The sequence below is a fragment of the Elaeis guineensis genome, chromosome 7 (assembly GCF_000442705.2).
Source record: "Elaeis guineensis isolate ETL-2024a chromosome 7, EG11, whole genome shotgun sequence".
NCBI classification, from domain to species: Eukaryota; Viridiplantae; Streptophyta; class Magnoliopsida; order Arecales; family Arecaceae; genus Elaeis; species Elaeis guineensis.
This window is the reverse complement of record NC_025999.2, coordinates 84,082,510-84,109,474: the sequence shown is the minus strand read 5'-3', so window position 1 is coordinate 84,109,474 and position 26,965 is coordinate 84,082,510. Positions and strand designations below refer to the sequence as shown.

Genomic DNA, 26,965 nt, shown 5'->3' with positions numbered 1-26,965 from the left:
TGACCTTAGCGTTGTAGTACCGGGCGACCCTCTGTCGGTATGAGGCCATTCGGATTTGAGCCTTATTTCGCAGTTCGGGGAGAAGGTCTAGGTCGGCCCTCCGGCTTTCGGAGTTGTCCGGCTCGTGGTACTGCTCGACCCTTGAAGACGGCAGGCCAATCTCGAGCGGGATCATAGCCTCTGTCCCGTAGGCCAAACTGAACGGCGACTCCCCGGTCGGGACACGGGGGGTCGTTCGGTAAGCCCATAGGACGGAGCCCAGCTCGTCGACCCAGAGACCTTTGGCTTCGTTCAGTCGGGTCTTGAGTCCATGGAGCAGGGTTCGGTTCGTCACCTCAACCTCACCGTTGGACTGTGGGTGCCCGACTGAAGTTAGTCGATGACGGATGTGGAACCTGGCGCAGAAGTCCTTGAAGTCTTGGTTGTCGAATTGCCGTCCGTTGTCGGTGATGATGGTGCGCGGCAATCCGAACCTGAAGATGATGGACTTTTGGATGAAGTCCTCCATCTTCCGCTCGGTGATCTGCGCCAAGGGCTCGGCCTCGACCCACTTCGTGAAGTAGTCGATGGCGACAACGATGAACTTCCTCTGGCCTGACGCCGGTGGGAAGGGGCCGAGAATATCGACTCCCCACTGAGCGAAGGGCCATGGAGCGACAATGGGAGTGATTTGGCTGGCCGGTTGGTGCTGAATATTGGCATACTTCTGGCATGGCTCGCACCTTCGGACCAACTCTGCCGCATCCTTCCTCATGGTCGGCCAGTAGTAGCCCTGTCGCAAGACCTTGAAGGCTAAGGACTTGCCCCCCAAGTGATTCCCACAAATTCCTTCGTGAACCTCTCGGAGGGCGTAGTCAGCGTCGGTCGGTCCCAAGCACCTGAGCAGAGGGAGGGAGAACGACCTCTTGTAGAGTCGGCCGTCCATGATCACATATTGCGACGCCGACCATCGGAGTCGCTTGGCCTCCGCGGGATCTTCGGGACTGGTCCCGTCGGACAGGTACCGGACGATCGGGTCCATCCAACTTGGTTCAGACGTTAGCTGCTGTACTTCTTCGACCCGATCGATGCTCGGCTGTTGGAGGTTTTCGACAAACGTCCGACCCAAAGAATCATAGGCCGACGTTGCCAATCTGGAGAGAGCATCGGCACGGGCGTTCTCCGTCCTGGGGATGTGGGAGATCTCGAAATGCTCGAGGCGGGCCACGAGATCCTTTACCTTCTGAAGATACTTGATCATGGTCGGATCTCGCGCCTCGAAGTCGCCCTTGACCTGCCCCACGATCAGCTGAGAGTCGGAGAATGCCCGGAGGCTGTCGACGCCCAGTTCCTTCGCCATCCTCAAGCCCGCGAGGAGTGCCTCGTATTCGGCTTGATTGTTGGAGGCCTTGAAGTCGAACCGGAGGGCGTATTCGGTGACTACCCCATCCGAATTCGTGAGCAGGAGCCCGGCCCCGCTTCCCTGAGCGTTGGAGGCTCCGTCGATGTGAAGTACCCAGGTGGAGATCGGGTCTGGCTCAGAGACCGAATCTCGTCCCGGGCCTTCAGCTCCCGACCTTCGGTCGGTCGTCGGGCATTCAGCGATGAAGTCGGCCAAGACCTGAGCCTTCAAGGCAGGCCTCGGTCGGTACTGAATGTCGAACTCGCTAAGCTTCATCGCCCACTTAGCGAGTCGTCCGGATGTGTCGGGTCGGCGCAGTACGGCCCTCAGGGGCTGGTTGGTGAGTACCACGATGGCGTGGGCCTGGAAGTATGGTCGGAGCCGTTGCGCGGAGACGGTCAGGGCGAAAACCATCTTTTCCGTCTCCGAGTATCTGGCTTCGGCGCCGTGGAGCACTTTGCTGGTGTAGTAGATGGGCTGATGGGTTCGGCACTCGTTTTCCCGAACGAGCACCGAACTGATCGCCTCAGAAGATGTGGCCAAGTAGAGATACAAGGTCTCCCCGACCTGCGGCTTTACGAGCAGCGGCGGGGAAGCCAGGTACCTTTTCAGGTCTTCAAAGGCCTGTTCGCACTCATCCGACCAAGAGAAACCGTTCGCCTGGCGCAGGGTCTTGAAGAACGGGAGGCACCTTTCAGCTGATCGGGAAATGAATCGGCTAAGAGCGACGATTCTTCCGTTCAGCTGTTGGACCTCCTTCTTGGTGTTCGGATGACGCATGTCGAGGATCGCCTTTATCTTCTCAGGGTTGGCCTCGATCCCTCTCTGAGAAACGAGGAATCCGAGGAACTTCCCCGAGGTCACCCCGAAGGCGCATTTGGTCGGGTTGAGCTTCATTCGGTGTCGTCGAAGGGTGCGGAAGGTCTCCTCGAGATCCTGAACATGGTCCGGGATCTGCGTGCTCTTTACCAGCATGTCGTCCACGTACACCTCCATGTTACGCCCGATCTGGTCTTTGAAGACCTTATTGACGAGTCGCTGGTAGGTGGCGCCGGCATTCTTCAATCCAAAGGGCATCACCCGATAACAGTAGAGGCCCTTGGGGGTCACGAACGCGGTGTGCTCCTCGTCTTCAGGCGCCATCCGGATCTGATTGTACCCGGCGAAGGCGTCCATGAAGCTGAGCAGTCGAAATCCGGACGTCGCATCCACCAGCTGGTCGATCTTCGGGAGTGGAAAGCTATCCTTCGGGCATGCTCGGTTGAGGTCGGTATAGTCGATGCAGATCCTCCATTTCCCGTTGGCTTTCTTGACCATGACGACATTGGCGAGCCAATCGGGATACGTGGATTCCCGAATGAAGCCTGCTTCGAGCAGCTTGTCCACTTCTTCGTCAATGGCCTTCTGCCTTTCTGGGGCGAAGGACCTTTTCTTCTGCCTCACCGGCTTCATTGTCGGGTCGATGTTGAGTCGGTGAGTAATTGTTTCTGGAGGGATGCCCGACATATCTGCTGCCGACCATGCGAATATGTCGGCGTTGGCCGTCAGCAGCTCCGCCAGTCGGTGGCGTTCGGTGTCGGGCAATTGAGACCCGACCCAAACTTTTCTGTCGGGATTTTCTCCTATCGGGATCGCCTCGAGCTGCTCGGCCGGCGAACCCCGCTCTTCCTCCTCCCGTTGATCCAGTTTGTCGATTGTCAGGGGATCCTTTGTCTCGTCGCTTTGGACGGAGATTTGGAAGCATCGTCGGGCGAGCTGTTGATCTCCGCGCATCTCCCCGACTCCGTTTTTGGTCGGGAATCGAACAAGGAGATGGTACGTCGAGACGATCGCCCTGAGGGCGTTCAATCCGGGTCGCCCGAGTATGGCGTTGTAGGCCGAAGGAACTTGGACGACCGCGAAAATGAGGGAGACTGTGCTTTGCCGTGGTTCGGTACCGACCGTCACGGGCAGGGTGATTTCTCCTTCTGTCGTGACGGTGTCTCCGGCAAAGCCGATCAAGGGCGTGGAGACCCTACTAAGTCGATCAGTCGGTAGTCGCATTCGGGAGAAGGTCGAGTAAAACAAAACATTTGTCGAACTTCCATTATCAACAAAAATTCGTTTTACATCATAATTGGCTATTGTCGCCGACACAACAACAGCGTCGTCGTGGGGAGTCTGGATGCCCCGAACGTCGTCTTCTGAGAAGGTAATCACGTCGTCCGGGCGCGGCTTTTTCGTCGGCTCCCCCCTGTAGACGTCCCCGATCCCAGCCGCTTGGAGATCATGTTGATGACTCCAGCCGTCGGCTGGTTAGTCGGCGCCTCTTCAGTCGGCTGGGGGCGTCGATCGGCAGTCGGTCGGGTCGCGGACCCTTTCGAAATTTGCCGAGATACCCCCGGCGGATGAGATTTTCGATCTCATCCTTCAACTGGATGCATCGCTCGGTGTCGTGGCCGTGGCTCCGATGGAACCGGCAGTACTTCCGATGGTCGAGGCCCTTTGCCTTCAGAGGCGGAGGCCGTCGCAGGTATTCTTCCCCTTCGATCTCCATCAAGATCTGCGCACGGGGAGCGGAGAGAGGAGTGTAGGAGTCATACCTGGGACGCACCGGCCTCGGAGTCTGTCGGCGGGGTGATTTTTGGATCTGTCGGGGTGGAGAAAGCCGACTATTGGCCGGGGCCTGCTTGGTTCGGCGGGCTCCCGACCTTTTCTTCGCTTCTCCTTCGGACCTCTGGGCTCGACCAAGCGTCGGTCGGACGCTCCTTCGTCCGCGCGCATATACTTGTATGCGCGCTCCAGTAGCTCGGCGTATGTTCGGGGGAGGGTCTTGTCCAGAGAATAAGTAAATCGGGACGACCTCAGGCCCCGCTTCATGGCTGAAACCGCCATGTCTTCGTTGAGGTCCCGGACCTCGAGCGTGGCCGCGTTGAATCGCGCCACGAAGTGTCGGAGCGTCTCGTTTTCCCCCTGCTTGAGGGAGAAAAGGCTATCCGACGTTCGCGGCGGCTTTCGGCTGGTGCTGAAATGGGCCACGAACGAGTGCTCGAGCTGCGCGAAGGAATGGATACTGCCCGATCGAAGACCGGAGTACCAAGCCCTGGCAGCCTTGCGAAGTGTGGCGGGGAAGCCGATGCAAAAAAGAGCGTCGGTTGCCCCTTGAATCGTCATGAGAGCTTTATAGCTCTCGAGGTGGTCGACTGGGTCGGTGGAGCCGTCGTATGGCTCCACGTTCGGCATTTTGAACCGACTGGGAATCGGCTCATCGAGGACCAGTCGAGAGAGAGGCTGGGCGGTCTGGAAGTCGATGTCGTTCGAAGACTTCTGGCCGTCCATCTGCAGTTGGGCGAGTCGGCGGTCGATCTCCTCGAACCATCGCTCGTAGTCGTCCGCTCGTCGATGCTGGGAGACCCCAGGGGTGGAGCCTCCGGAGGATTCTGAAAGAGAGGCCGACGGTGTGCGCGGCCGCTTTTCCTTCCTCGCCCGTTCCAACGGGGAAGGAGAGGGCCGCTGGGACCGTCGGTCGTCGCGCCGTGGTCGCCCCTCCTCTCCGTGGGAGCGCTGTTGGGAGCGCTCGCATGGAGGCGACAGGGGTCGGCGCGGCCGTCGGCGGCTGCTCCTGGAAGGCATAGGTCGGGCCGCCGGTTGTTGCTGGAGGCTTTTGACTGCGTCGGTCAGTACGGTCATCTGCCGTACGATGGCCGCAATCTGGGCCTCCGTGGTCACTGCAGGGCGCGGAGAGCTAGGCTCCGCCGCCGGTGGGGGCGGGGAGGCTTCTTCCCGGCGGGAAGAGCGCCTGGCCGACCCAGTGACTCTCGATCGTTGAGCTCTTGTCTTTGTCATGCTGCTCCCCTACCTGGCGCGCCAATCTGTTGCGGCCAATCGCCTCGTCGCCCGATCGCCGGGAAGCGTGCACCTGCAAAAGGAAGTCCGCACTGACCGGAGGCGGCTCCGGCGGGGACCCTCCGACGGTCAAGTCAGAGAGGTGACTGGGCAACAGTGAAATGCAGACAGAGAGCTCTGAGAAAGAGAGAGGGAGAGAGAGAGGAGCGAGCCTGCGTATGCGGGAGAGACGGGCGGATCGACCCCTTGCACTGTTGCCTTCCCCGGTATATATAGTGGAGCACGGTATGGCACCATCATTAATGGCGCGGACAAGTGAGGAACTGTCAACTCACTGTAGACTGTCAGAGCCGCCGTGAAAACGTCATGTCGCCGTGTAGCCGTCTAATCGCCAGGGTTGACCCGGCCCCGGGCGGGACAATGCCCCTAGGTAATTGTGCCGCATGTCCGTGTCAGGGCTGATAACGTCTGGCGACCGTACGGTGGTTGGTGGAGTCGGCCGATCCCAGGTCGGTGGCCAGCAGAGTGGCGTCGGACTCCTCCGTCGGTCGGCGAGCTTCATGTGGGTCGGCTACCAGACCTCTGGGTTTAGTCGGTCGGGAATGGACCGTGGAATGGCCGTAGTTAGTCGCTGATGGCGTCCGTCGGCCTGTCGCCCGACCGACGATCGGCCAGTCAGAGTCGTCCGTCGGGCCGTTGGTTAGTCGGTCGGACTTAGTCGGTCGAGCTGCCAGCCGGTCGGACCCTCCGATAATCGGTCGGTCGGTCAGTGGGTATCCCCCAACACCTGCTTCCCATTTCTCTCTGTAAATAGATGTCCGGTCCTTGAAGAGAGTTACGGCTTTGGGAAGGGATTTGGGTGCAAAGTAGGCCTCAAAACAAAATATCCTTCCGTTTCTTTCTCTCCACACAGTCTAGCAGATGACGGTTACTAGGCAGTCCCAGGTTACTTTTGCATTGTGTTGGGGAATCTGATTGCTCCGCTGGTTCCATCGCTGTTCCATTGATTTTGATGTGATGGAAATTTTTGTCTTATCTGTTGCATACAGCCACTGAAATATTTCATGATTGGCGAAGGATGCGTTTGGTTACATTTTTTTTATTTTTTATTTTTTATTTTTAAAAAATATTTTTTATTTTTTTATTTTTATTATTAAATAAAAATAAAAAAATAAAAAATATATTTGATAATTATATTATTATAAAATAAAAAATAATATTTGAAGATGGTAGGTGAAGATATCGATGAGAGAGAAAAATTCGAGAAGGGAGAAAAAAAGAAGATAGAGAGATGAAGAACTCGACGAGATGGAAGCATTCGAATTCTTTACTTTTTGATTTGATATTTTAGATATAAAAAAAAAATAAAAAAATAAATTTTAAAAAATATAAAATTTTATTTTATATATAAAATAATTATTTTAATTATTTTAATTATTATTTTTTAAATATTATTTTTTATTTTTTTAAAAAAATTAAAAAATAAAAAAATATTTTTTTTAATGACTAACCAAACGCATCCGAAGTGAAATCTCTCTCTCTCTCTCGTTTTTCTTTTAAGGAACTCTCCTTGTAACTTTACAAGTGGGATGATGTAATGGATCCAAATCTCGCTCGCAGAGTTTTCAACTGCTGGAAGACTCATGCTACCTTTAACATAAATAGCATAGATTCACCGTACACTTTTATGCCCTCCAGTATTCATGTCTTTAAAGATTTTTTATCAATTTAATATTATTTTTTAAAAAATTATTAAAATAATATTTTTTAAAAATTATTTATCGAAATACTGCTCAAAATAAAATCATCCTATAATAAAATATTTTTTCATGCTGACTCACTGTTCTTATTGTCAGCTGAAGAACAGATGATATGAATCATCCTGTCATAAAGCGGCTCTATAAGTTACCCTATGATAAGACGACGTGATGAAGATAAAAGAAGCGATGGAATCGAGAATCAGTGAGAAAAAAAGAAAAAAGAGGGATAAGTTCAAAAGAGAGAAGGCTCTATAAGTAATCCTATGATAAGACAACGTGATGAAGATAAAAAAGATGATGGAATCGAGAATCAGTGAGAAAGAGAGAAAAAAGAAGGATAAATTTGAAAGAGAGAAGAGAGAGACGCTCTATCATATGACGGCCGTCTATCATAACACGACTATTAAACTGGCACCTCTCCTCTTCTCACTCTGACTTCTTCGTAGCTACATGACAAATAAAGTCATTTTATGATAAGACGATTTTCTGGTGGACAGTACTTTCATAAATAATTTGTATAAAATATTATTTTTATAAATATTTTTAAAATTAATATTATTTTTATAAAAAAAATTTGTCTTCTAACAATAGTGCTTCAGTACTATATTGTTTATAACTGCGTATCAACATCATATTTTTTGTTCCTAGTATCTATGAGGTCACACATTTCCTGGTGGGGCTCTTGTTGCAGGCCAACAATTATTAATATCACAAGAAGCAGAGATTATAAACATATATAAAATAATAAAAAAGTCACCATTTGTAAGCATGCGCCCTTCTTGCTTATGTACATCCCTGAGACGGCCACTGTACTCCTTTGGACGTTCGTGATCATGTATACAGATTCCAGATAAGTGAACATTTGGTACAGAAGCGAAGGAAATTGCGGGCAAGTCATCACACATGATAGATAGGACCCAGCAGATACTTTTCCATACCAATTGATGTAGTATTATATAGCAGTATTTATACATTTAGCTAACAAACTCCCAAGAAACCATTCTAGAAAACAGGCAAAAACCCCTTCTCTTGCTCCTAAAGCTGCAAGTCTCTTCCAAATTCCTCTTTAATTTAATAAAAAGACTGAAATATATATCTAATTTTTACATTAACATTTCATACCCTGGATAGAAGTCGTTAGGCCTAAAACATGAACAATATGGCAAAAGATATATAGACATACATACATACATATATATATATATATATATATATATATATATAGAGAGAGAGAGAGAGAGAGAGAGAGAGAGAGAGAGAGAGAAAGATGACTTCTTTACATAATGGAGCAGGAGTTTGGATTGTCATCACTGAACATGTTGATCATCTGGTCATCTTGTTTGCTGGCTTGGATGGATGAGACTGTACCAGCCTCCACACTCCTAACATAGCCTGGGGGAGCCTTCTTGTCATAGGTCCCTGCAGTGTAAGGGTGAGTGACCGAGTTATAAGGAACATATGGCCAGATCTCAGCCTTCTTTCCTGTGGATTGAGCCTTCTTTAACACCTTGTTTGGTTCAACATAGCCAACCACAGTCACTTTCTGCTGTTTCCTGTTTATGTTTACTGATTGAACTCCTGCAAAGGCCACAAACATGGATTAAAAGACCAGTTTTCAGAATAAAAACAGCAGTGCCCATCGCCCATTGGTAACAAATGAGAAGAGGAGCAAACCTTTCATTGAAGAAAGGGCTTTCTTGACCTTAAGCTCACAGCCCTCACAGTCCATTCTGACCTTGAGCTCGACAGTCTGCAACTGCTGCTTCTTCCTATGCTTGTGACCACTGCCCAACAAGCCAGAGAAGTACTCCAAGGTGCCTCCCATGGTGGTGTATAATTTTTAGAAGATCTTCTGAAGCAAAGAATAGAGAGGAAGAGATGACTATGGAGCAAATAGCTTCTAAGATCTGCGGAGGATTTGCGGATCTTGATGTGGGAAAAGAAAGAAGAGAGGCCTGGATACTTTCCTATAGGAAGCCACTGAGAGGTCCCAGACGAGGACCTGTCAGCTTTTTCTTAAAATTGGCCTGCAGAACAGAAGCAACCAACAAACTTGATGTGATGAGGACAGAGGAGGAGATGCAGAAAAGACTGGTTTTTAATGGATGGATAAGGTTTCTATGCTTGATGGGTGGCTTAATATCTCTGGTAAAATTACAAAAGGATCCAATGAAGAACTGAACAACAACGAGGGATATCCTATGAGAAGAGATGTCAATTAGAAGCTGAGAATTTATAGTGACGCTAGTGTGGGAGTTTGCTTGCAAGGTGAGCTAGCCTTTCCTCACACTGCTCTCTTTCTGTCTGTCGCTGTTTCTCTTTCTCTCTCTCACACACACCGACACCTTTCTCCTCCCCCCAACCCCTCATGGAAGCCTTTAAAAAGCACAGGCCAGTCACAAAAGCTCTCTCCCCCAAAAACCAAAAGCACATGCATAAAGAAAGGCCGCAGAGTTGTAGAAAAGACCAAAAGGAGAGGGCAGTGTACTTGCACCATATTTGCTGTGCTTCCAGCTTCCAAATTACGGTGTAGCAGTGGTGAAGTTGATCCTTGAGGTAAAAGGAAGCTGTTGGAGAACAGTAAAAACCCCCTCTTATAAGAAATCCGCATAGTGGGCACTGTGGGCTTGAGGTTGGATGCCCATGGGATTTAGCCGCTAGATTACAATTGCCACATTCCATCACGTAACAATGAAGATAGTGTGATACAAGGACGTTGTTTTTTTTGATACAAGTTGTTTTCATGTTAGTGGTTTTCTTCGGGAACCACTGAGTGGTCGGGGTGAGGTGGTCGACAGAATTCTACCCTACTAAACCGGCGTATAAAAGCTGTGGTGTACTTTTTAGAGCACTGCATTTAGCCCATGATGCCATGGCTGATGTCAGAAGAGCTTTGTAACCAGCAAAAAGAGTAGCTCCAATCACTTTTACTGTGCAAGCAAATGAAACGATCTGACTTTATTGTATATTAAAGAAAAAATTTCGTGCACTGTGATGTCAATAAAAAGCTTGCAAATTAGCTTCTATCGTAGTTTTCAAGTTGTATTAGCATTTGATGCAGTAATAGCTTCTTGTGTTATTAAAATAAAAAGTTTCTTTGAGTATTTTTAATTATTTCCAGGAATATTATCGAGCTGGGCAACTTTTGGCTATTATATTAGTGTGTGTGTTGGGTTGATAGACTGTGTACATCAAATGTTCTAGGTACGAATATTATAACTTTACGCCAAAAGAAATAAAGATAAAAAATGAAAACTTGGGAGAATTGGTAAATAATTGCAGTTCTATGTGACCCTTCATCCGGAATCGTCAGGAACCTGTACAAATTATCAGGCCCAGACTGCTTGGTTTGCTTTCAGATTATCAGATACCAATGTGCAATACACGTACAAGAAAAGATAGGAAGGATGGCTGTGATGCTATCTAATATTCAGTGGATAAAAACACTCGCATTAATTTTTCCTTCATGTGCTACTCTCTTCTCCTTCTCTTTAAAGATATAGAGAACTGAAAAGAGGTGCATCTCCAGAAAAAAAGGGGGGAGGAAATATGGAATAAGGCAGTGGCAAGCAGCGTAGCGATCCGTGGATAACATTCAAGGCTTTCTGCGTTATAATAATAGAGATCCATTGAAGTTGCCATCAGAGTGTGATTCACATGGAGAGGCAAACATATGCGTTATAATAATGGAGATCTATCGAAACAAGTGTAGATTTCATATGTAGTTTCTTTTACAAGGCTTTTTTTTTTTTTAATTCAGAGCAAAATGTTGGGATGTAAAAAATGTTCTCCAATTAACTAATTTCTTGACACCAACAACCCATGCTTTGCTTAGAAGGATAGCAGGCTATGTTTTACCTTCTTTTATGTTTGTCGTTTGGTTAGTAGGATAATTCCTACAAGTTGCACCAGGCCATGGACATGAAACAGGTGCAACACTTCCGCAGTATGGATCTTAGGTCACCATGCTATGTATATCTGGTATCAGATCGATCAAAGTTTAACCCAAATATAGATTTTTCTTCAAATGTAAGCATATTTCTGCCTGACAAGTTTAAGTGAATGGTGCCAAATTGTCTAGTAACTTTTGGACTTGCACTCAAATCACCAGAATTTTATCAAGTTTTCCATCCAAGTATGAGACATGATGAAAAAGGACGTAATTGAAGTCCACCGAGCCATTAGTTTTCCACATGCACGTAATATTCATCTATTATCTTGTATTTATGGTTCAGGTCTCTGTATCCTGAGAAGATTGGTAAATGTAGCAGTATGGAAACGAAAAGAATGGACAAATTAAAGAATAACGAGTGTGCCCTAAAAATGGTGCAAGTAGGAATGTTAACACGCCCCGAATTTTAGAGTCTTTTTCAATCTCCTGGCAAAATTTTGGCTAGATTCCTCCGCATGCTTCTAGTTCTAGTCTTCCCCTGATGTAGTCTGAACACGTACTGGGGATTTCCTGGATTCCTCAGCTAAAGCAAAGAGCCATATCTCAAAGCAAGCATGGGCTTGTGATCTTGACACTGAGGCAGCAAAAATATTAGATTTCAACAATGAAAAAAAAAAAACACATTATATATACATATAATTAACCACCACGTTCACAAACAAAGGAAGCTGGTGGAAGGAAAGATCATAGAGAAAAATAATACCAAAATTATGTAGGCCATGAGAGGGCAAGGAGATCCGAAAAAGACCTCATACAAAAAAAAAATAATAAAATATGAATCATAGAGTGCCAAATGCAAACATCATCATAAATATGGTTTGAGAGAACACGAATGACTGTCAAATGGAGCGTATCATAACAGTTGGATATGATGTCTGAAAATGGCATATGATCCGTTGGTCCTTGATGGTATTAGAGTAACGTATTCATTCGTTGGATTTGATCATATAGTAGAGAGGAGGCTGTCTATTCATCCAAACTCAGTTTTGAATTGAACATTCTCCAATAAAAATTGAAGGAGAGGTAGATGCGTCAGATCGCTCCCTCCAACTCTTATTTTTTTTAGCAAAAAAAAAAAAAAAAAAAAAAATCTGAGAGACCCTGACGGCAGGAGATGAGAATGGTGGGATCCTAAAATTTCATAAAGCTTTCATTCATCTAATGGAAAACAGCTGGAGCTACAGCTGCCAATGCCTCACAGTGCGCTAGAAAGACATTTGAATGAACTTTACATGGAAAGGCAGCCCGTTCTCTTTGCAAAAGAAAGATACGCCTCCCCTCTTACGTGAGAAGGGAGGTTGGTGGTGGTGGGGGCATCCATATGAATCATGCCCATCAAGAAAAAGCCTCCTAGCTAGCTAGGAAAGGGATGGGAACCAAGCATGGAGAGACTAGTAAGTCCATTACCCCTGGCCGACTTAATGAAAAGAAATCATATTGCCCTTGAATCTGATCATACTCCCCTTTTTTGCTCCCGCAAACCTAAAGGAGGGTGGTCTCCAATCCGGGCGCTACTTTTGCTAAGCACGTTTAACTATTAAGTTCTGATTATATCCAATATGTTAGTGTCAGTATAATTGCACTCAAACAAAAAGAGGAGAAGGTCTCCATTTCCATCATTTGAGCATGGTAATTGATAAGATGTAGACATCAATCTCGACAATATAGAGAAGGCCTCTGAAATCTTTTCTTTTATATAAAAATGCAAATGAGCTAGGGTGCTTGTGAGCTACTACTCTATTTAGTTACCATCGAGTTTGAATAGCAAGATACTCAAAGACTTATAAAATTATTTAAATTTTATATATATATTTTTTATTATTATTATTATTATATGCGTAGACTAAAGCTTGAATTCAAGCTCAAACTCGACCTCAAATATGGTTCGATTGACATTCAAATTGAATTGAGTCGATCTCAAATATTGTTTTTATTTTATTCAGTGGAGCTCAAATTTAAAATATTAAGGCTTGATCTTGGATCGAATTTTAAAACTAAATATTTTAAATTGAATTGAACTCATCTCTAGCTATTTGACTCGAATTGGCTCTATTACATCCTACTTAGATCCTTTCTTGATCCAAAATCCTGATTTTATTTTCTGTATATTGCTAGATAAAGACAATTTGTTTCTCAGGAAGAGCAAGATTGACTGCTGCCACATTGCACACCATGAATATAAGCACCAAACCAGCGGGGCTTTGGTGCCTGTTTTCTTTACTCTCACTGGCCCAGCAAAATCCAGTGGATTGGGGAATGTGTTGGGCATACAGAACATTTCTCATTTTAAATACCTTCAAGCTGTCAGTATGAAATTTGCAAATAGCCTGAGTATTTAATAATTTCATTGAAAAGATTGGTATAAAATTGAAAAGAATTGCAGAGTGAAATTTGCTTGAATGACATATGAAATAAACTTCATTTCAAGGCTGTCCAAAACTTCAGCTACATACGGGGAGAGGCAAATGGTAGCTCTCTACCATCATAATTTGAGAACAGGTGAATAAAGAGTTTTGTATATCTTTGAAATATTTGATGCTAATTTCAAATATGGTGCACAAAACTACTACTGTTGGAATTTATTGTTTTTTTTTTTTTTTTTGCCTTGTAGTGCTGTCCTAATGTTATTGCCAATTTGGCACCCAACCAAGATGGGCACAAACATCATCCAAAGAAGAAGATGGGCAGAAACAAACAATGCTCGTGTTATTTTTTTAAAAAAGATAATTAGTTAGAAGATGTAATTTTAAAATAAAAATATAATAAAAGGAAGGCATAGATCCGAATACCTTCGGGTCCCATGAGAAGAAAATGGTTATAGATAAATATGTATTCTAAAAATAAAAATCAGGTAATTAGTTAGAAGATGTAATTTTAAAATAAAAATATAATAAAAGGAAGGCATGGAGCCCAATACCTTCGGGTCACATCACAAGAAAAAAGTTATAGATAAATATCTATTCTAAAAATAAAAATCTAAGGCGAAACCCATCCAATCTTTAAACACGCTCGGTGGGACTCGAACCCACAATCGTCTGATTAGAAGTCAGACGCCTTATCCATTAGGCCACGAGCGCTTTAGAGCAACGTGCGATACTATAACATATAAAACAAGAAATCTTGTGAATTTTCATGAGTTGCTGAGCCTTGGAATATGGAACGGATATCGCGAGAAAATTGAGACGGATGGATAACCTGAGAGTCCACGGGAATGGGGCATCCCAAGGGTTGCATCTACTATCGTGGAAAAGATCACTTGGTCCGATGAATTAAGAACGCATTTGACGAGAAGATTTCCCAAAAATATTATGAACCCCGTTAAGTAACATAGAGCAATAAAATGCCAATTTTGTCCGGTTTTTTTTTTTTTCTGGGTCTGCCCTCACAGGTACCATGCAAGCTTTGCATGATGGGAATCCATTATCCAACGGCTTACAGTTTTCCTAACTAAACGTTACCAACATCTTGCATCACATGGTGCTGATTGATGACAAACAATGGGAAAATGAACGATGGCTATGATTATCCTCATCTTTATTATTAAATCATCAAAGTGCTCCTTTTTTAAAAAAAAAAAAAAAAGCAACCTTAAAGAAAATGGTATTTCTCTCTTTTTAACCCAACAATACGTAAATGATCATGTATGTCCTTGTCATCTAGTGCAATTTAATAATATATAATTAATTGATTTATTCAAATAGAAAGAAAAGGATCTATCTCACATTTATCCTAACTCATCCTGGAATAAAATATTGTCACGTGGGTGTATATGGAAGATTTATTACAATATTAGATTTTGTTACGATGCTCTAAAGATTTTTTTTATCTTACTGCTATAAATTTTTTTCTGGCCACTCGATTCAGAATAAACAGCACTATCTATCCATCCATAATTAATTTTAATCGACTACCATAAATAATTCAAATTATAGAGATAATTTGAAAAACAAAAATTAATTAATTTTATAAATAATTAAAAATTTAAAAATATTTTTAGCAATCGATTATTTTGGAAGTTTCATCTTATTTCTTCTTTTCCTTCCTATCCCATTTTGCCTCCTTGTCTGATCACCACAGTCTCTTCTCTTCTTACCGTCTTGATTGCCACGGATCAAACCCCGTCCCTCCCCTGCCACCTCAACTATCTCTTTTTTGATCTCCGATCAGTCAATCAAGCCCCACTCGCCTCCGCTCCTTCTGACCATTGTGGCCGCTTCTTCCCCGCTATCTCTTTCTTGATCTCCGACCGTCGATCAAGCCTCACCCACATACTCCACTTCTACTTTATTAATCGGTGCGATCAAGCCCCATCCGATCCTCTTATTTTCTCATTCACCTTCGACTGTCGCTGCCACCTCGACTGCCTCCAATCAAACCCTGCTGCTTTGACCGTACCACTGCAGCCGCCTCCTCCTCTAAATCCAACCGCCCTATCCTCCAATTTCAATTCTGATGGCCTGAAGCGGCCTGAGCGGAGAATATGTGGGAGGAGGAGGGGGGAGGCAACTGCTGGCAACAATGGGGAAGATGGGCGGAGGAGGAGGATAGGGGCAGCATGTGATGGCAAGCCTAAGCAGCAGTGGTGGGACTACGAGAAGACAAGCGACGGACCCAAGTGACGGCGATGTGGTAGTGAAAAGGTGAGTGGTGGAGGGAGAGGAGGAAGGGGGCGGTGATCCGAGCGGTGGGAGGGAAGAGGAGTGAGCGGTGGCAGGGAGCCAAGCAGCGGTGGGGCGGTGAGCGGGGTTGACGGCGGGCCGCGACGAGGAGGAGATATGTAGAAAAAGAGAAAGGAGGATTAAAAAATAATAAAATATTATTTTAAAAAATAGTAAAATATATAAAAAAATTGTAGTGGGATGTCTTAAGTATCTTTTATAATAAAATATTATTAAAAAAGTACTGCAGCAAAACTCTATAATATTACATTTATCTTGCTTGGCTTCAAGATTGTTACTAATTTTGTTGCTAACTCATTTTGAGGGAGTGAGAGGGAGTTTAACTAGAGCTAAGTGGAGTAGGCCGGGACCCCAAGCCCCTTCCACACACTTCAATTAAAGTATGGCCCAACCCAACCCGGCCCAGCCTGATAAAGACCTATATCTCGGTCCGGGCCGGAAGCAGCCTGGTCCAGCCGGTCCGGTTCTATTAGACAATTGGGGTTGGTGTTGAGAACAACGCTCCGGTTCAACTCATCCACGGGGATACGTAAGAGAACCTCGGCTTTGGCGCTCAGCGGCGGCGCCTTCTCGTCCTGCGATGGGATACAACCGCTCCAGGCGTTCCAGAGGCGGCTCCTCCGGCCGAGGGCAGTCCAGCAATAACCGAAAACTCCGGTGGTAATTTCCCAACCTTTACATCCTTTCCCCGAGTTCCCGTTCCCTCTTTCCTTCTCTATTCTTTTTTTTTTTTAATATAATTTTCCTTTTCTAAAGATAGTAATTCCTTATTTTGTAATGATTTTTTTGATAAATCCTTTTTTTTTTACATTTATTTTCTTAAAATAGTGGGAAAAGTCATTTTTTTTGCTTCATAAACGTGTTCCCAATTACTGTTTATGACGGGCACTCAGTTTTCAGTGTTATTCCGTTGATGTTCTTGATTACTGGGATTATGTTTGATTTTTTTTTTTTCAGTTTTTTTTTTTAAATTAAGAGAATGATCAAATTTGGTAACAAAGAAATTGTGAGCTCTGTGTTGGATTGGTCCATGTTTTATCTAAATTTTTATGTTTCCGGAGTTGGTTCTTTCTGGCTTATGCTGCTTGGAATTATCCAGGGATGATGGTTGCGATAATTCTCTGCCCACCCACGAAGGTACATAATTACGTGCACCTAACAAAACTTCAGTTATGATATTTATATCTGTTGTTAAGCTGAATGTTCGTTGCATTTGATGTGTTTGATGTGCAATTCATGGTTGCTAATGGACAAAGTAATTCAAATCTGTTCAAAATTATGCAGCTCATCAAAATTCCCCTTTTCACTGCAAGTTAAAATTATTGGACTGATATGAATTGTGATTGTATGTGCAGTATTTATAAGGTCTTAATTTTAAATGATAATAGTGTATATACTGTTCTGTTTATATAGTCTCCACATGTAGTTAGTCTTGTTGGCTAGCAGAAGAAAATTATTTATGCCAGAATACATGAATCTATATCAACAAATTGTATCATTGCTAGAAACACTGCCTGAGACAGATATAGTGGTCTTTAAACTAGTTTGTAATTTATAATTTAGTAGTAGATGATTGATACTTTTCCAAAGGCATGTATGGGCTCGAGACAAGAGACTCCTTTTTGCTTATGCATCTATGGCATAGTGGAGATTGAGTTGATGAAGATCATAAGGATAAAAGAAAATGGATTTCAGAATTAAGACTGCTATTTTGTGATTGTTTAGTGCTTCTACAGTTGCCACTGGGCCTGCTGATTTGTAGGAATCTATACATTTGCCTTTGATGGACGAAGGCAAGCTTCACAAGTTTTTAAGCTGGTAGGTTTTAATATTTGTAGGTTTCATGCAGCATTCATCGAACTGTCCTGAATTGGATAGTTTCGGATGTTTTGAGCCATACCAGCGGCAAATCAAGACGGTTTGGATAGGTAAATTGAAACACCCGATGAGGGAGAGGGAAAGAGAGGAAGGGAAAGAGAGAGAGGAGGAGAGGGAAAGATGGGACGATGTCATCGAAGGTCGGCAGTGGCCGTCGAGGCAGTCGGAAGGCCACGGAGGCCTCCGCAGCTCAGTATTGCCCGATACGACGTTTAAACAAGAGAGAAAGAGAGAGGAAGCGACCGTATCGGAGGGACGTGTAGCTGGTGGAGAGGCCGCCGGATGGCTGTTGTGGCCATCGGACAGTTTAATCAACGCCTACGATGCCACGGGTGTGAAACAGGAGTGTGCTCCTGTTTCATGATTTTTTTTTTTAAATCGGGATTAAGTGAAGCTGGCAAATCTGTTGCCGGCTTCAACATAATCCCTGTTTTTTGAAAAAAAAAAAAACCCACCCCTATTTCATGCCTGCGATGCCGCAGGCATCGACTATGCTGTCCGGCGGCCACAGGGGCCAGTCGGTGGTCCTCTGGCGGCCTCTCCAGTGGCTTCTCCTTCCTCCTTTCTTTCTTCCTCCTCTCTCTCTATCTCTCTCTCTTTTCCCCAGTTTCCTTCTTCTCCTTTATATCAGTTCGCACCAATCTGGACCCAGGCTTGTACCGTTGGCCGGCCGGCATGGGTACTGGTTCCGGCTTCCTTGGTTTCATGGATCATGAAGTGGAGAACTTGTGCACTTTTATATGATAGTCCATTTTGCAATTGTCAACCTTTCTGGGTAGTAACTAGTTGTACTACATTTACTTGTTTCATGTGTTACATATTTCTTAATATGCAAACGATACATCTTGTATAGCCTTCACAAGCATTTATACCTCATGTTGGAGATTTCACCCTACGAAATTTCTTCATTTAACTAGCTATGCATGCAGCAGCAATACCTGCCGAGGTTTCACTTGTTTTTGCATGCAGGTTGCAGCTTTTCATTAGTTCAGCTTCAAATAAATTTCTTGATATGATAATGTGATTGAAGTTGTTCATAATTGGACCGTAAATTAATTGGTTGATATATCTAACATGTTGGTTGTACTATATAGAAAGGTGGAGATTGTTTAATATGTTTGTGATAAACTGTAGCTGATGGCTCAAGTGAAGTCTTTTTTTGATTTATTTTTTCACCAATGCATCTCTGCGACATTGACAATGACTTGATGGCCATAAATTCTGTACTTTTGCCCTTGTCGTGGTTGTGGAAAATAAAAAAGCACATATGTTTGGGTCGGAAAAAAAAATAATAATAATACAAGAGGGCAAATGCATCAGAGACAGTGACTTAATGGCTACAAGTTCTGTACTTTTGCCCTTGTTGTCATGGTTATGGAAAATGAATAGCACATATGTTTGTCTCAAAATAATAATAATAATAATAAAAGAGGGCATATGCATTTAAGTTCTTCACACACAAGGGTGCTGATTTGGATATGTTGAATCATAGATATTGCATCATTAGATTGGAGCATGTGAAAGGGAGCTTAGATGTAATGGAGGACCAATTAAGGTGGTTCATGTATATATTCAAAGTCTGGGAAATGATATGTTTTGAAGGGCTGATTTTGTTTCGAAGGCTGTGAAACAGAAAATCAAAGAAATAGTGGATTTCATGAATCCTATTCAGGTTCACTGAATCTGTTACTTTGATAGGACAAAACTGTAGAACGTGATCTGCAGAATCGACCTTCAACAGATGAAGGAAGTCACTTTTTAGTAAGGCAAGGATACAGCATTGGTAATGCAAGCATATTGGACTGTATGCTGCAAAACCTTGAACTTGAATCTATAGCATTTGAAGCTGTAAGGTATAGCCACAGGCCAAATGCATTGAAATCTGGCATGTACATGTACATCTCTAGGTTAAAAAAAGCACATGGCATGAGTGTAATCTATGAGAATTTTAACAAGGGTTCTATGTGAGTATACAAGTGGAATTTTAAAGTATATAATCGGGGAGAACTGACTGAGTTGGTGCAGTCATCCATGATGAAAGCTTGAGAAGGCTCATGTAGCATGAAGCCATGAACGTTATGATCCTTCAAAGAATGACCAGATTAGAGCTAGCTAAGAAGGCATAAATAGAAGTTGCATAAAAAGGTATGACATGACTTTGTTTTGAATCAAGGTTTAATTCTTCACAAGTTTGATGGACTAAGAAAGATTCATTGAACCTAAAAAATGGAAAGGATAAGACTTGCTTTAAGTATTTGTAATAAGGGAGATGTCTGGCATTGTTATTTTTCTATAAATTAATCTGATGATCATATTCATGTTTAACTATGGTGGTGGAAGTTATGGATCTTCAAGTGCGAGACAATACTGAATATATCTCAGTTTGATAAATTGTTGGAAGTATAGAGTTGGTGTAAATTCCCATTCATGTAGAATAGAAGCTGGAGTATGCTTTTAGCTTTCAGTGATGATTGCATGGGATGATTGTCCAAGGTGGAAATGTTCTATGAACAATTCATTTTCTTGTTTCACAAATCCTTTTATCTTTAAGCTAGTCTGTCTAACTGGGTATGCGGACTTCTCTGTTTCAGAAGAAGGTAGAGAGGAATCTCAGGCTCCAAGAATTCAGCTTGCAATGTGGGTATGTTCTGTGTATGATCATCTAGATCTTGGTATGTTGCCTGAGTGCCCTCACCAGCATGGCTCAATTCTTCTATTGTTTCAGGATTTTGGGCAATGTGATGTGAAGAGATGCACTGGCCGCAAGCTATCAAGATTTGGCTTTTTGAAGGAAAGTATCTGGTCCTATGCGGTATTTAGATAAAGTTGGAGCATTTGCTTCTTGATAACTGCTCAATCCAGTAGCCATACCTTTTCGTGAAACTACCTTTTTTTAGAAGGGAGTTCATTGTTTCTTTCTTTCTTTCTTTCTTTTACCTTTGACAAATGGAAGATTATCTGTAGGATCCAATAAATCTACCTATAATTTTTTTGAACATTTTCATGCAATAAAAAGTTGAAGTTTTACCTTTGGTGTTAGTAGCCACTGGTGCTAAAAAGCTTTTGACACATTCATAGTTACTGACTTACAGAAGTAGATTAGCTAGAGAAGAGAAGTCTGACTTCCAATATATGTGGGATAAATGTAAATGGTTTATAAATTATATCACATGCTGTTGCATACTTGCATTAGTGTGTGCTTGATCTACTGTCCATTTATTATTGCTGACAAACTTGAACCCTTTACAGGAATTGCGGGTGAATAGCAGCTTCAGTGGCATTGTACTTAGGTACTCAGGAAATTCTGAAGCAAAACCTTTACTCTTCTAGTACTCTATCATCATAAAAAATTGCATATGCAAAATTATATTGCAGAGTGTAGATATGTCATATCATGGTTTGCTTCTGCTGGAAATTTATGAGTGGAACTTGCCAGGGTTCATTCTCTTACAAGGTTCGCAGTATGGGTTCGTATTGCCCATACCAGGTGTACCATAATGAACCGATAGTTAATATGGGGGCATAATGAGTGCTGGTAGACTGAACCAACCCCCGTACCGGGCATACGTCATTGTTCCAAGATGGTGCTGGTATGGGTCCTGGTGCTAAGATTGTGAAAAACTTCCTTATTGCATGCAATCTTAGATTAATCAAATATAATAGTTCTACAAACCTGCTGCGGTAGTCTATGATTTCTTATTAAAAATTCTTTCTATGTTTTGGAATATATATAGTCAATGTTCAGCTGAAAACTTCTCTTCCATTGTTTTGGCAGTCCTCTTGGCTCCCAATGTGTCTCAAGGGAAGATCATCTTTTAATCAAGAGAAAAGGACTGGCTGTGGTGGATTGCTCGTGGGCACGCTTGAATGATGTTCCCTTTGTGAAACTTCGTTGTGGTGCACCTCGCCTCCGTAAGATCTCCGATGACTCTGCAATGATATATTTTCAAGCATGTCCATTTTTGCTTGCTACATAAACTCAAAGCAATATATGATAGGAAGAAGCAGACTGATGACTTGGACCTTATAGTTTAAGCTGACCTTTTAACTATTTAACATTCCAAAATTTCACTTGCAAAACATGTGGTGTCGTCTTGCTGCCCAATGCAAACCCAATTGGGCTGACATTTATTTTCCACATGGATGATGCAAATCCAAGTTGTGCCTTGTCTGTGCATCACCTGATTGAAGTCAGGTATTCAGGTGCCTGCCACCATTTTTCATGCCAGAGTCCAAGTATTTAATTTTTTCCCTCATATTCTATTTTTACCAATTAAAAGAATTATTATTATTATTATTGAATAAAAGAGCTATGGGGATGGCGATTCTACATTACCAGCAAAGAAATCAACACATGGTATAGTTTCTTGGTAATCTGATCTTCATCATATAAGAGGACTCTTATGTTATCCTTCAGAATTTGTCAACAATGTTAAATATGGTAATGTCATATCATATATGATTGACATGAGGTTGAGAGCTGATCATAGAATGTGCTTTAGCTTGGATAGATTGTTTTCTGATTCAAAAACCAATTGATGAGATAAGTGTTGTTGGATAAGGCCAAGACGTAAGATATTGATTTTAAGTTTTGAAAGCTGTTATGCTGGTCATTTCAATGTTATATGCATGCCAAAATTTTTGTGCGATTCCCACAATATGAAATCATTATTTATGCCATTTATAAAATTATACCATGATATCATAAATATAATAGTCAAAGAACTTATCTGATATTCTTGATTTATAGATTGTTTTTTTCAAATATTCTCTCATAGCTTGCCCTTGCGTGACTTTAAATTCATATTGAGGCATGATGGTTGACTAACAAATCTACTGGGATGCAGTGCCATGGTTGGTGGCAGCAAATCCTGTAAATTATGGCCGTCCATGTGAGTTATCCTGTGTTGAAGCATTATCGGCAGCCTTAATAATATGGTATTATCTCTTTGGACCTCGGATGTATTGATTTTCTGTCTTACGTAATTTAATTAATTACCAGCTGAAGTGCTCTTGATCATGTTCAACCACAATGAAACCAATCTTAGCATTTCATCCCCTCTCTCTCTCTGACACACACAGACACAGCAGAGAAAAAGTTGTGCTGTGCAAGGTTTTAAATAAGTATTGCAACTGTTATAATGGCCGTTATAATGCTTTCTGCCATCCCCATTATGTTATATGCACAATAATAGGTGGCAAAAGCAACAGCCATTATACATATTACTTATGGTTATAATTATCAATTATAACATAAATAATGGCTGTTTTTCGCACTAATATCTTTCTCGAAATACAATACTAGTTTTTTTTTTATATATATAATTCATATTTTTCAACTAAAATCCCCTTCGAAAGAGATATTTTTTATTCAATGAAAAGTGAAGGGGAAGATAATACTGTTATTTCTCCATTATTTTCCATTACAATGCCATTATAGCAGCCATTATAAGAATTATTACTTGAATATTGAAAGTTTGAAATGCTACTTTTTGGGGGTAAATAATGGCCATTATAACCATTATAACAGTTAATAACAGTTTTGGTGGGGTTCCATTATAATGATATAACACGTTATTTAAATAATTTCATCTTGGTACATTTGTGTTGTTATTCATCTGCCCATGACAAGGAAAAAAAGCAGCCTGTCTGAGAGAAGGTGCACAATGTCTACAGTTTTGTACCTGTGAATAGGAGGGAAAATCTTTTCACCATAATTGCTGACTGTATCTTTAATAGTTTGTTGAATATCTTCGACAGCTTGTATGCATTTCTTCTGTTTGCATATTATTGAGGAGATGAAATTATTTCATCTAAAAAACTAGTGTGGTTTCTTTTTCTGCTGATCTTTATAGTTTTTTAATTGATTTATTTACTATGGAGAAAATAATTTTTCAAAAAAAAAAAAAAAAACTCAATACTTTTGCAAGGAAGAAACAGAGGGTCGCTGGTATATTGTGGTTCCCAGAAAAAGGTTTCGATTTCAGAATCATGAGATCAAACCTAGGTTACATATTTAAAAGTAGAGAGAATAAAAAACAAAATGTTGAACTACATGAAATATGAAGTAGAAGGCAAAACATCCCGCAACTATGTAGATGAAATGCAAAACTTACAGTCCCCTCGAAAAAGGAAAACGTATATAGTTGCAAGATACCACTGGCATCCCTCATTCACTAGGTAGGGGATAATGTTATGAGCACACAACTTCATGCAGCATGCAAAAAATAATTATTAAACCATATCATCTCCCAGCAAGAGGGGGTTCAAGATAAATTCCATACCACAACTTGAAATAAGGAGAACTAATGTGCAATCTTCTGCTTTCAGTAATCAGATTTTTAGTTCTTTATTTCTGATTAAGAAGGCATAGGAAGATAACCGCAGGCATCTTGTTTGTCTCTTCCAGTACAAATGGGCACTCACCATTAAATTTAGAAAAATATTTTCAAGAAGTGTAAATTGTCCATTAAAACTTGAAAAGTTTGGGCTGATTTATGACTAATTATTAACTTCCAATACTAACTAAACAATTAGAGTTAAAAGAAATAGAAGAGAGAGAGAGAGAGTCCAAACTCCATATAAAGCATTCGAGGCCTAAAATGTTCATCAGGATGAAAGCTTTTAGTGATTTCGGCAATGACATATTTTATCTTAAAACTTCTATGAAGAATATGGAATCATGTCATCATAGACTAACTGAACTCAACTTTTATTTTTCTTTTATACTAAAATAATTGAAACTCTTAAAAATAGGACTGACGAATACACTGTTTTTGTGTTTATATATGTATGCCAATTGCTAAATTGACTCGATCTACATCAGAAAAATCAAGAAAATCCAAAATATCAGCCTATATAATGGGAATTTCATGTAACAGAAAATGTATTTAGCTTATCTTCTGAAAAGCTTGGCAAGTTGTTGTGTTTTGAAAGGCATGGCAGTCAATAATTATTTGTGGAGATATACACAAGTTTAGTGGCAATCACATCCCTTTCACTTATTGGCAGTGGTGAGGAGGATACCGCACATCTGCTATTAGGCAAATTTAAGTGGGGCCACTCGTTCTTGTCTCTGAACAGGTATGTGGAATCATATGATTTATATTGTTATATTCTATCTGTATGAGTTTATTAAAAAGCAAAGTACAAGGGGAGCACCTGCTCTAACTATAAATTTCAACATTTTTTAAGGTATTTGTACTCTGTTGTGCCAGTGTTCTGCTTGATTGTTTTATATGGATAATATTATTACTGATGTTCATAAAGAAAACACATGCTAGTATAAAATAAAAATTACCTGGATTGTATTGGTGATATCCGGTTCTTGTTATGGAGAGCCACAAAATGGAAAGTTTATGCCTTCAAAGGGAAAAAGGTATTGTTCATTGAGAAGATTTAAGGAAAGCATTTTTTACTTGTTCCCCAAGAGGTCAAGAACCTTGATAGTAAATGAATGGGTGATTGGAGAATCATCGCCACTTTTTCAAACAAATTACACTTTATAAAGATGCCTGAAAACAACTGTTGGCTGAGTTCATCCAGTTCGGGTTAAGGATCCCTTGAAAGTCCTCCTGGGAATTGAGGGAGTTTCCAGAATTGACTGATTGGATGATTTACCTTCCTTTTGAATCAAAAGCTTGAACAAACCTGAAGCCTATTCTGTAAACAGTGGACCTTCTTGGGCAGCTGACTTGAACCATGATATTTTCCAGTGACATAAATATTGTACATTTGGTGGCAACTGGCAAGCTTATTGAAGAACCTTATGCTTGTTAGCTGAGTTCATCTGTCTTACATCACCAGTTAATAGAACCACCCTTAGTTGTTTGTGTGGTGAGGATGCATATCTGTACCAAATAGCAATTTTCTTTACTTGGATCTCCGATCATATTTACATTTGCAAAAGGAGGTGACCCTTTTTACGTGTTATTTTTCATAAATTTCTTCGCCTGTACAACTCTTATTTAGAGAAGCCATGCTATCCCTTGTCAAGTACTTCAATATTTACATTTTTTTTTTCTTTGCCCATCTTCAGGGAACTGCTCAAGGCATATTCTCAATGTGAAAATGGTTCCGAAATCATTTCCGTTCAGAACTCCTGGTTATCTAACAACTCCAGAATTCCAAAGACACCTCCATGCACCAAAGGTATGGCCACACTTGCCCTTAGATGATATATTTCTCCTTGTTAATAGAAATGGATATTTGTTGAAATATAGGAATATTTCTTTCCATGAACACAAGCTGGCAGCTTGCATTCATGTGGCTATAAATATTGACTACTCATCGGGCTTGGATATTCTGAAGCCAAGATTTGTATCTTATTGATAGTGCTACGTGCCTGAATGTTCAGCGCAGTCATTGATTGTGGTCCTACTTCTGGCCCTCATCATAAAGTTTCAATTTTTGGTTTTATCTGATCAAAGTGATTTTTAATTTATAAACAATCCTCTAGTAAAGTGATCACTGAATAGAGATTTTTCATGAACTGTTGAAAGGACTTCTCACATTTCCATTTCATTGCCAAACTGGATACAAAGCAAATTATCTCATATTAGTTTATGTATCACACGGAATTTAAGTGTTTATCTGCTAAATTGCAGGGCAAGAGGAACATCGTCTGGACACCAATGAGGGATCTGACTATGATTCTGAGGATGGACTTCCACCTCTCGAAGAGAACTTGAACCACTTGAACTTAAGAGAAAGTGAAGAAAGCGACGGAGAAAGTGACGAAGAAAGTGAATAAAGGGAAAAATCCTTCCGTCGTGCATTAACTCTGCCCACCGGACCTCTTTGTGGAGTACATGAGTGTGCATTTGGAGGCTGAAGAGCTCATGAGCTGGATACATGATGTGTTGCTGATTTCATGGTGGTGGTTATCTTTTCAGACGTAATTTATATTCTGCTTCTCAGTGAGATTAATTTGGGACAATGGAAAACAAAATATGGATTAGGGTCGGTTTATCCTTGTAAAGTATTATCTTTGTACTGAGCCAAGGAAACAAGTTTTGAGATTGTAAAAAGATGGTTCCCTTTTGATACTTGTACAAGTTGACATAGAATGATCTTTGATAACTTTTTACAGACTTTCCACCGGCCAAATGGCTCTGTAAACTATTCCGGGACAATTGAGCTGTTATTAACTATTCAATAATTCACTAATTGTGAATGATATACTTGTCATTACTCTTACCATAATCAGTCACCTCCAATCAATACTGTATTAAACAGTCTCTTCGAACAAGAAACTTTCTGCGTCATGTTAAAAGAAGCAAGAGAAGTGTATCGATTATAAGCGTATTTATGTTTCGTATAAAAGATGTAAAAATGAGAATGCAGCTCACACATTTCATTAGTTAACATGATCACAACCATCTGAATATTCCTCACATGTACTTCAACACATACATTTACATGTGTTATTGAGGTGAGCATCACTGAATAGGGGTGGCAATGTGTTGGGTAGGATAAGGTTCAGGTCAAG

The 26,965-nt window shown here is 42.0% G+C and overlaps 2 protein-coding genes and 1 non-coding gene across 3 annotated transcripts; 1 reads left to right on the top strand and 2 right to left on the bottom strand.

Moving 5' to 3' along the window:
* Nucleotides 1-8,115: 8,115 nt before the first annotated feature.
* On the bottom strand, nt 8,116-9,019 carry LOC105048604 (heavy metal-associated isoprenylated plant protein 23). The gene is made up of 2 exons (XM_010927952.4): nt 8,641-9,019; nt 8,116-8,544 (listed from the first exon to the last, which is right to left on the bottom strand). Exons 1-2 carry the CDS (start codon nt 8,789-8,791, stop codon nt 8,243-8,245), a joined length of 453 nt encoding a protein of 150 aa, XP_010926254.1. The 5' UTR covers nt 8,792-9,019; the 3' UTR covers nt 8,116-8,242.
* Nucleotides 9,020-13,922: 4,903 nt separating this feature from the next.
* TRNAR-UCU (transfer RNA arginine (anticodon UCU)) lies at nt 13,923-13,995 on the bottom strand. Its single transcript has one exon. It is a non-coding gene; the product is annotated as a tRNA-Arg (tRNA).
* Nucleotides 13,996-16,082: 2,087 nt separating this feature from the next.
* On the top strand, nt 16,083-26,679 carry LOC105048603 (uncharacterized). The gene is made up of 10 exons (XM_073261302.1): nt 16,083-16,257; nt 16,697-16,734; nt 20,067-20,116; nt 20,201-20,269; nt 20,728-20,765; nt 21,251-21,387; nt 22,323-22,413; nt 24,487-24,558; nt 25,514-25,626; nt 26,082-26,679. Exons 1-10 carry the CDS (start codon nt 16,178-16,180, stop codon nt 26,225-26,227), a joined length of 834 nt encoding a protein of 277 aa, XP_073117403.1. The 5' UTR covers nt 16,083-16,177; the 3' UTR covers nt 26,228-26,679.
* The last annotated feature ends 286 nt before the right edge of the window (nt 26,680-26,965 follow it).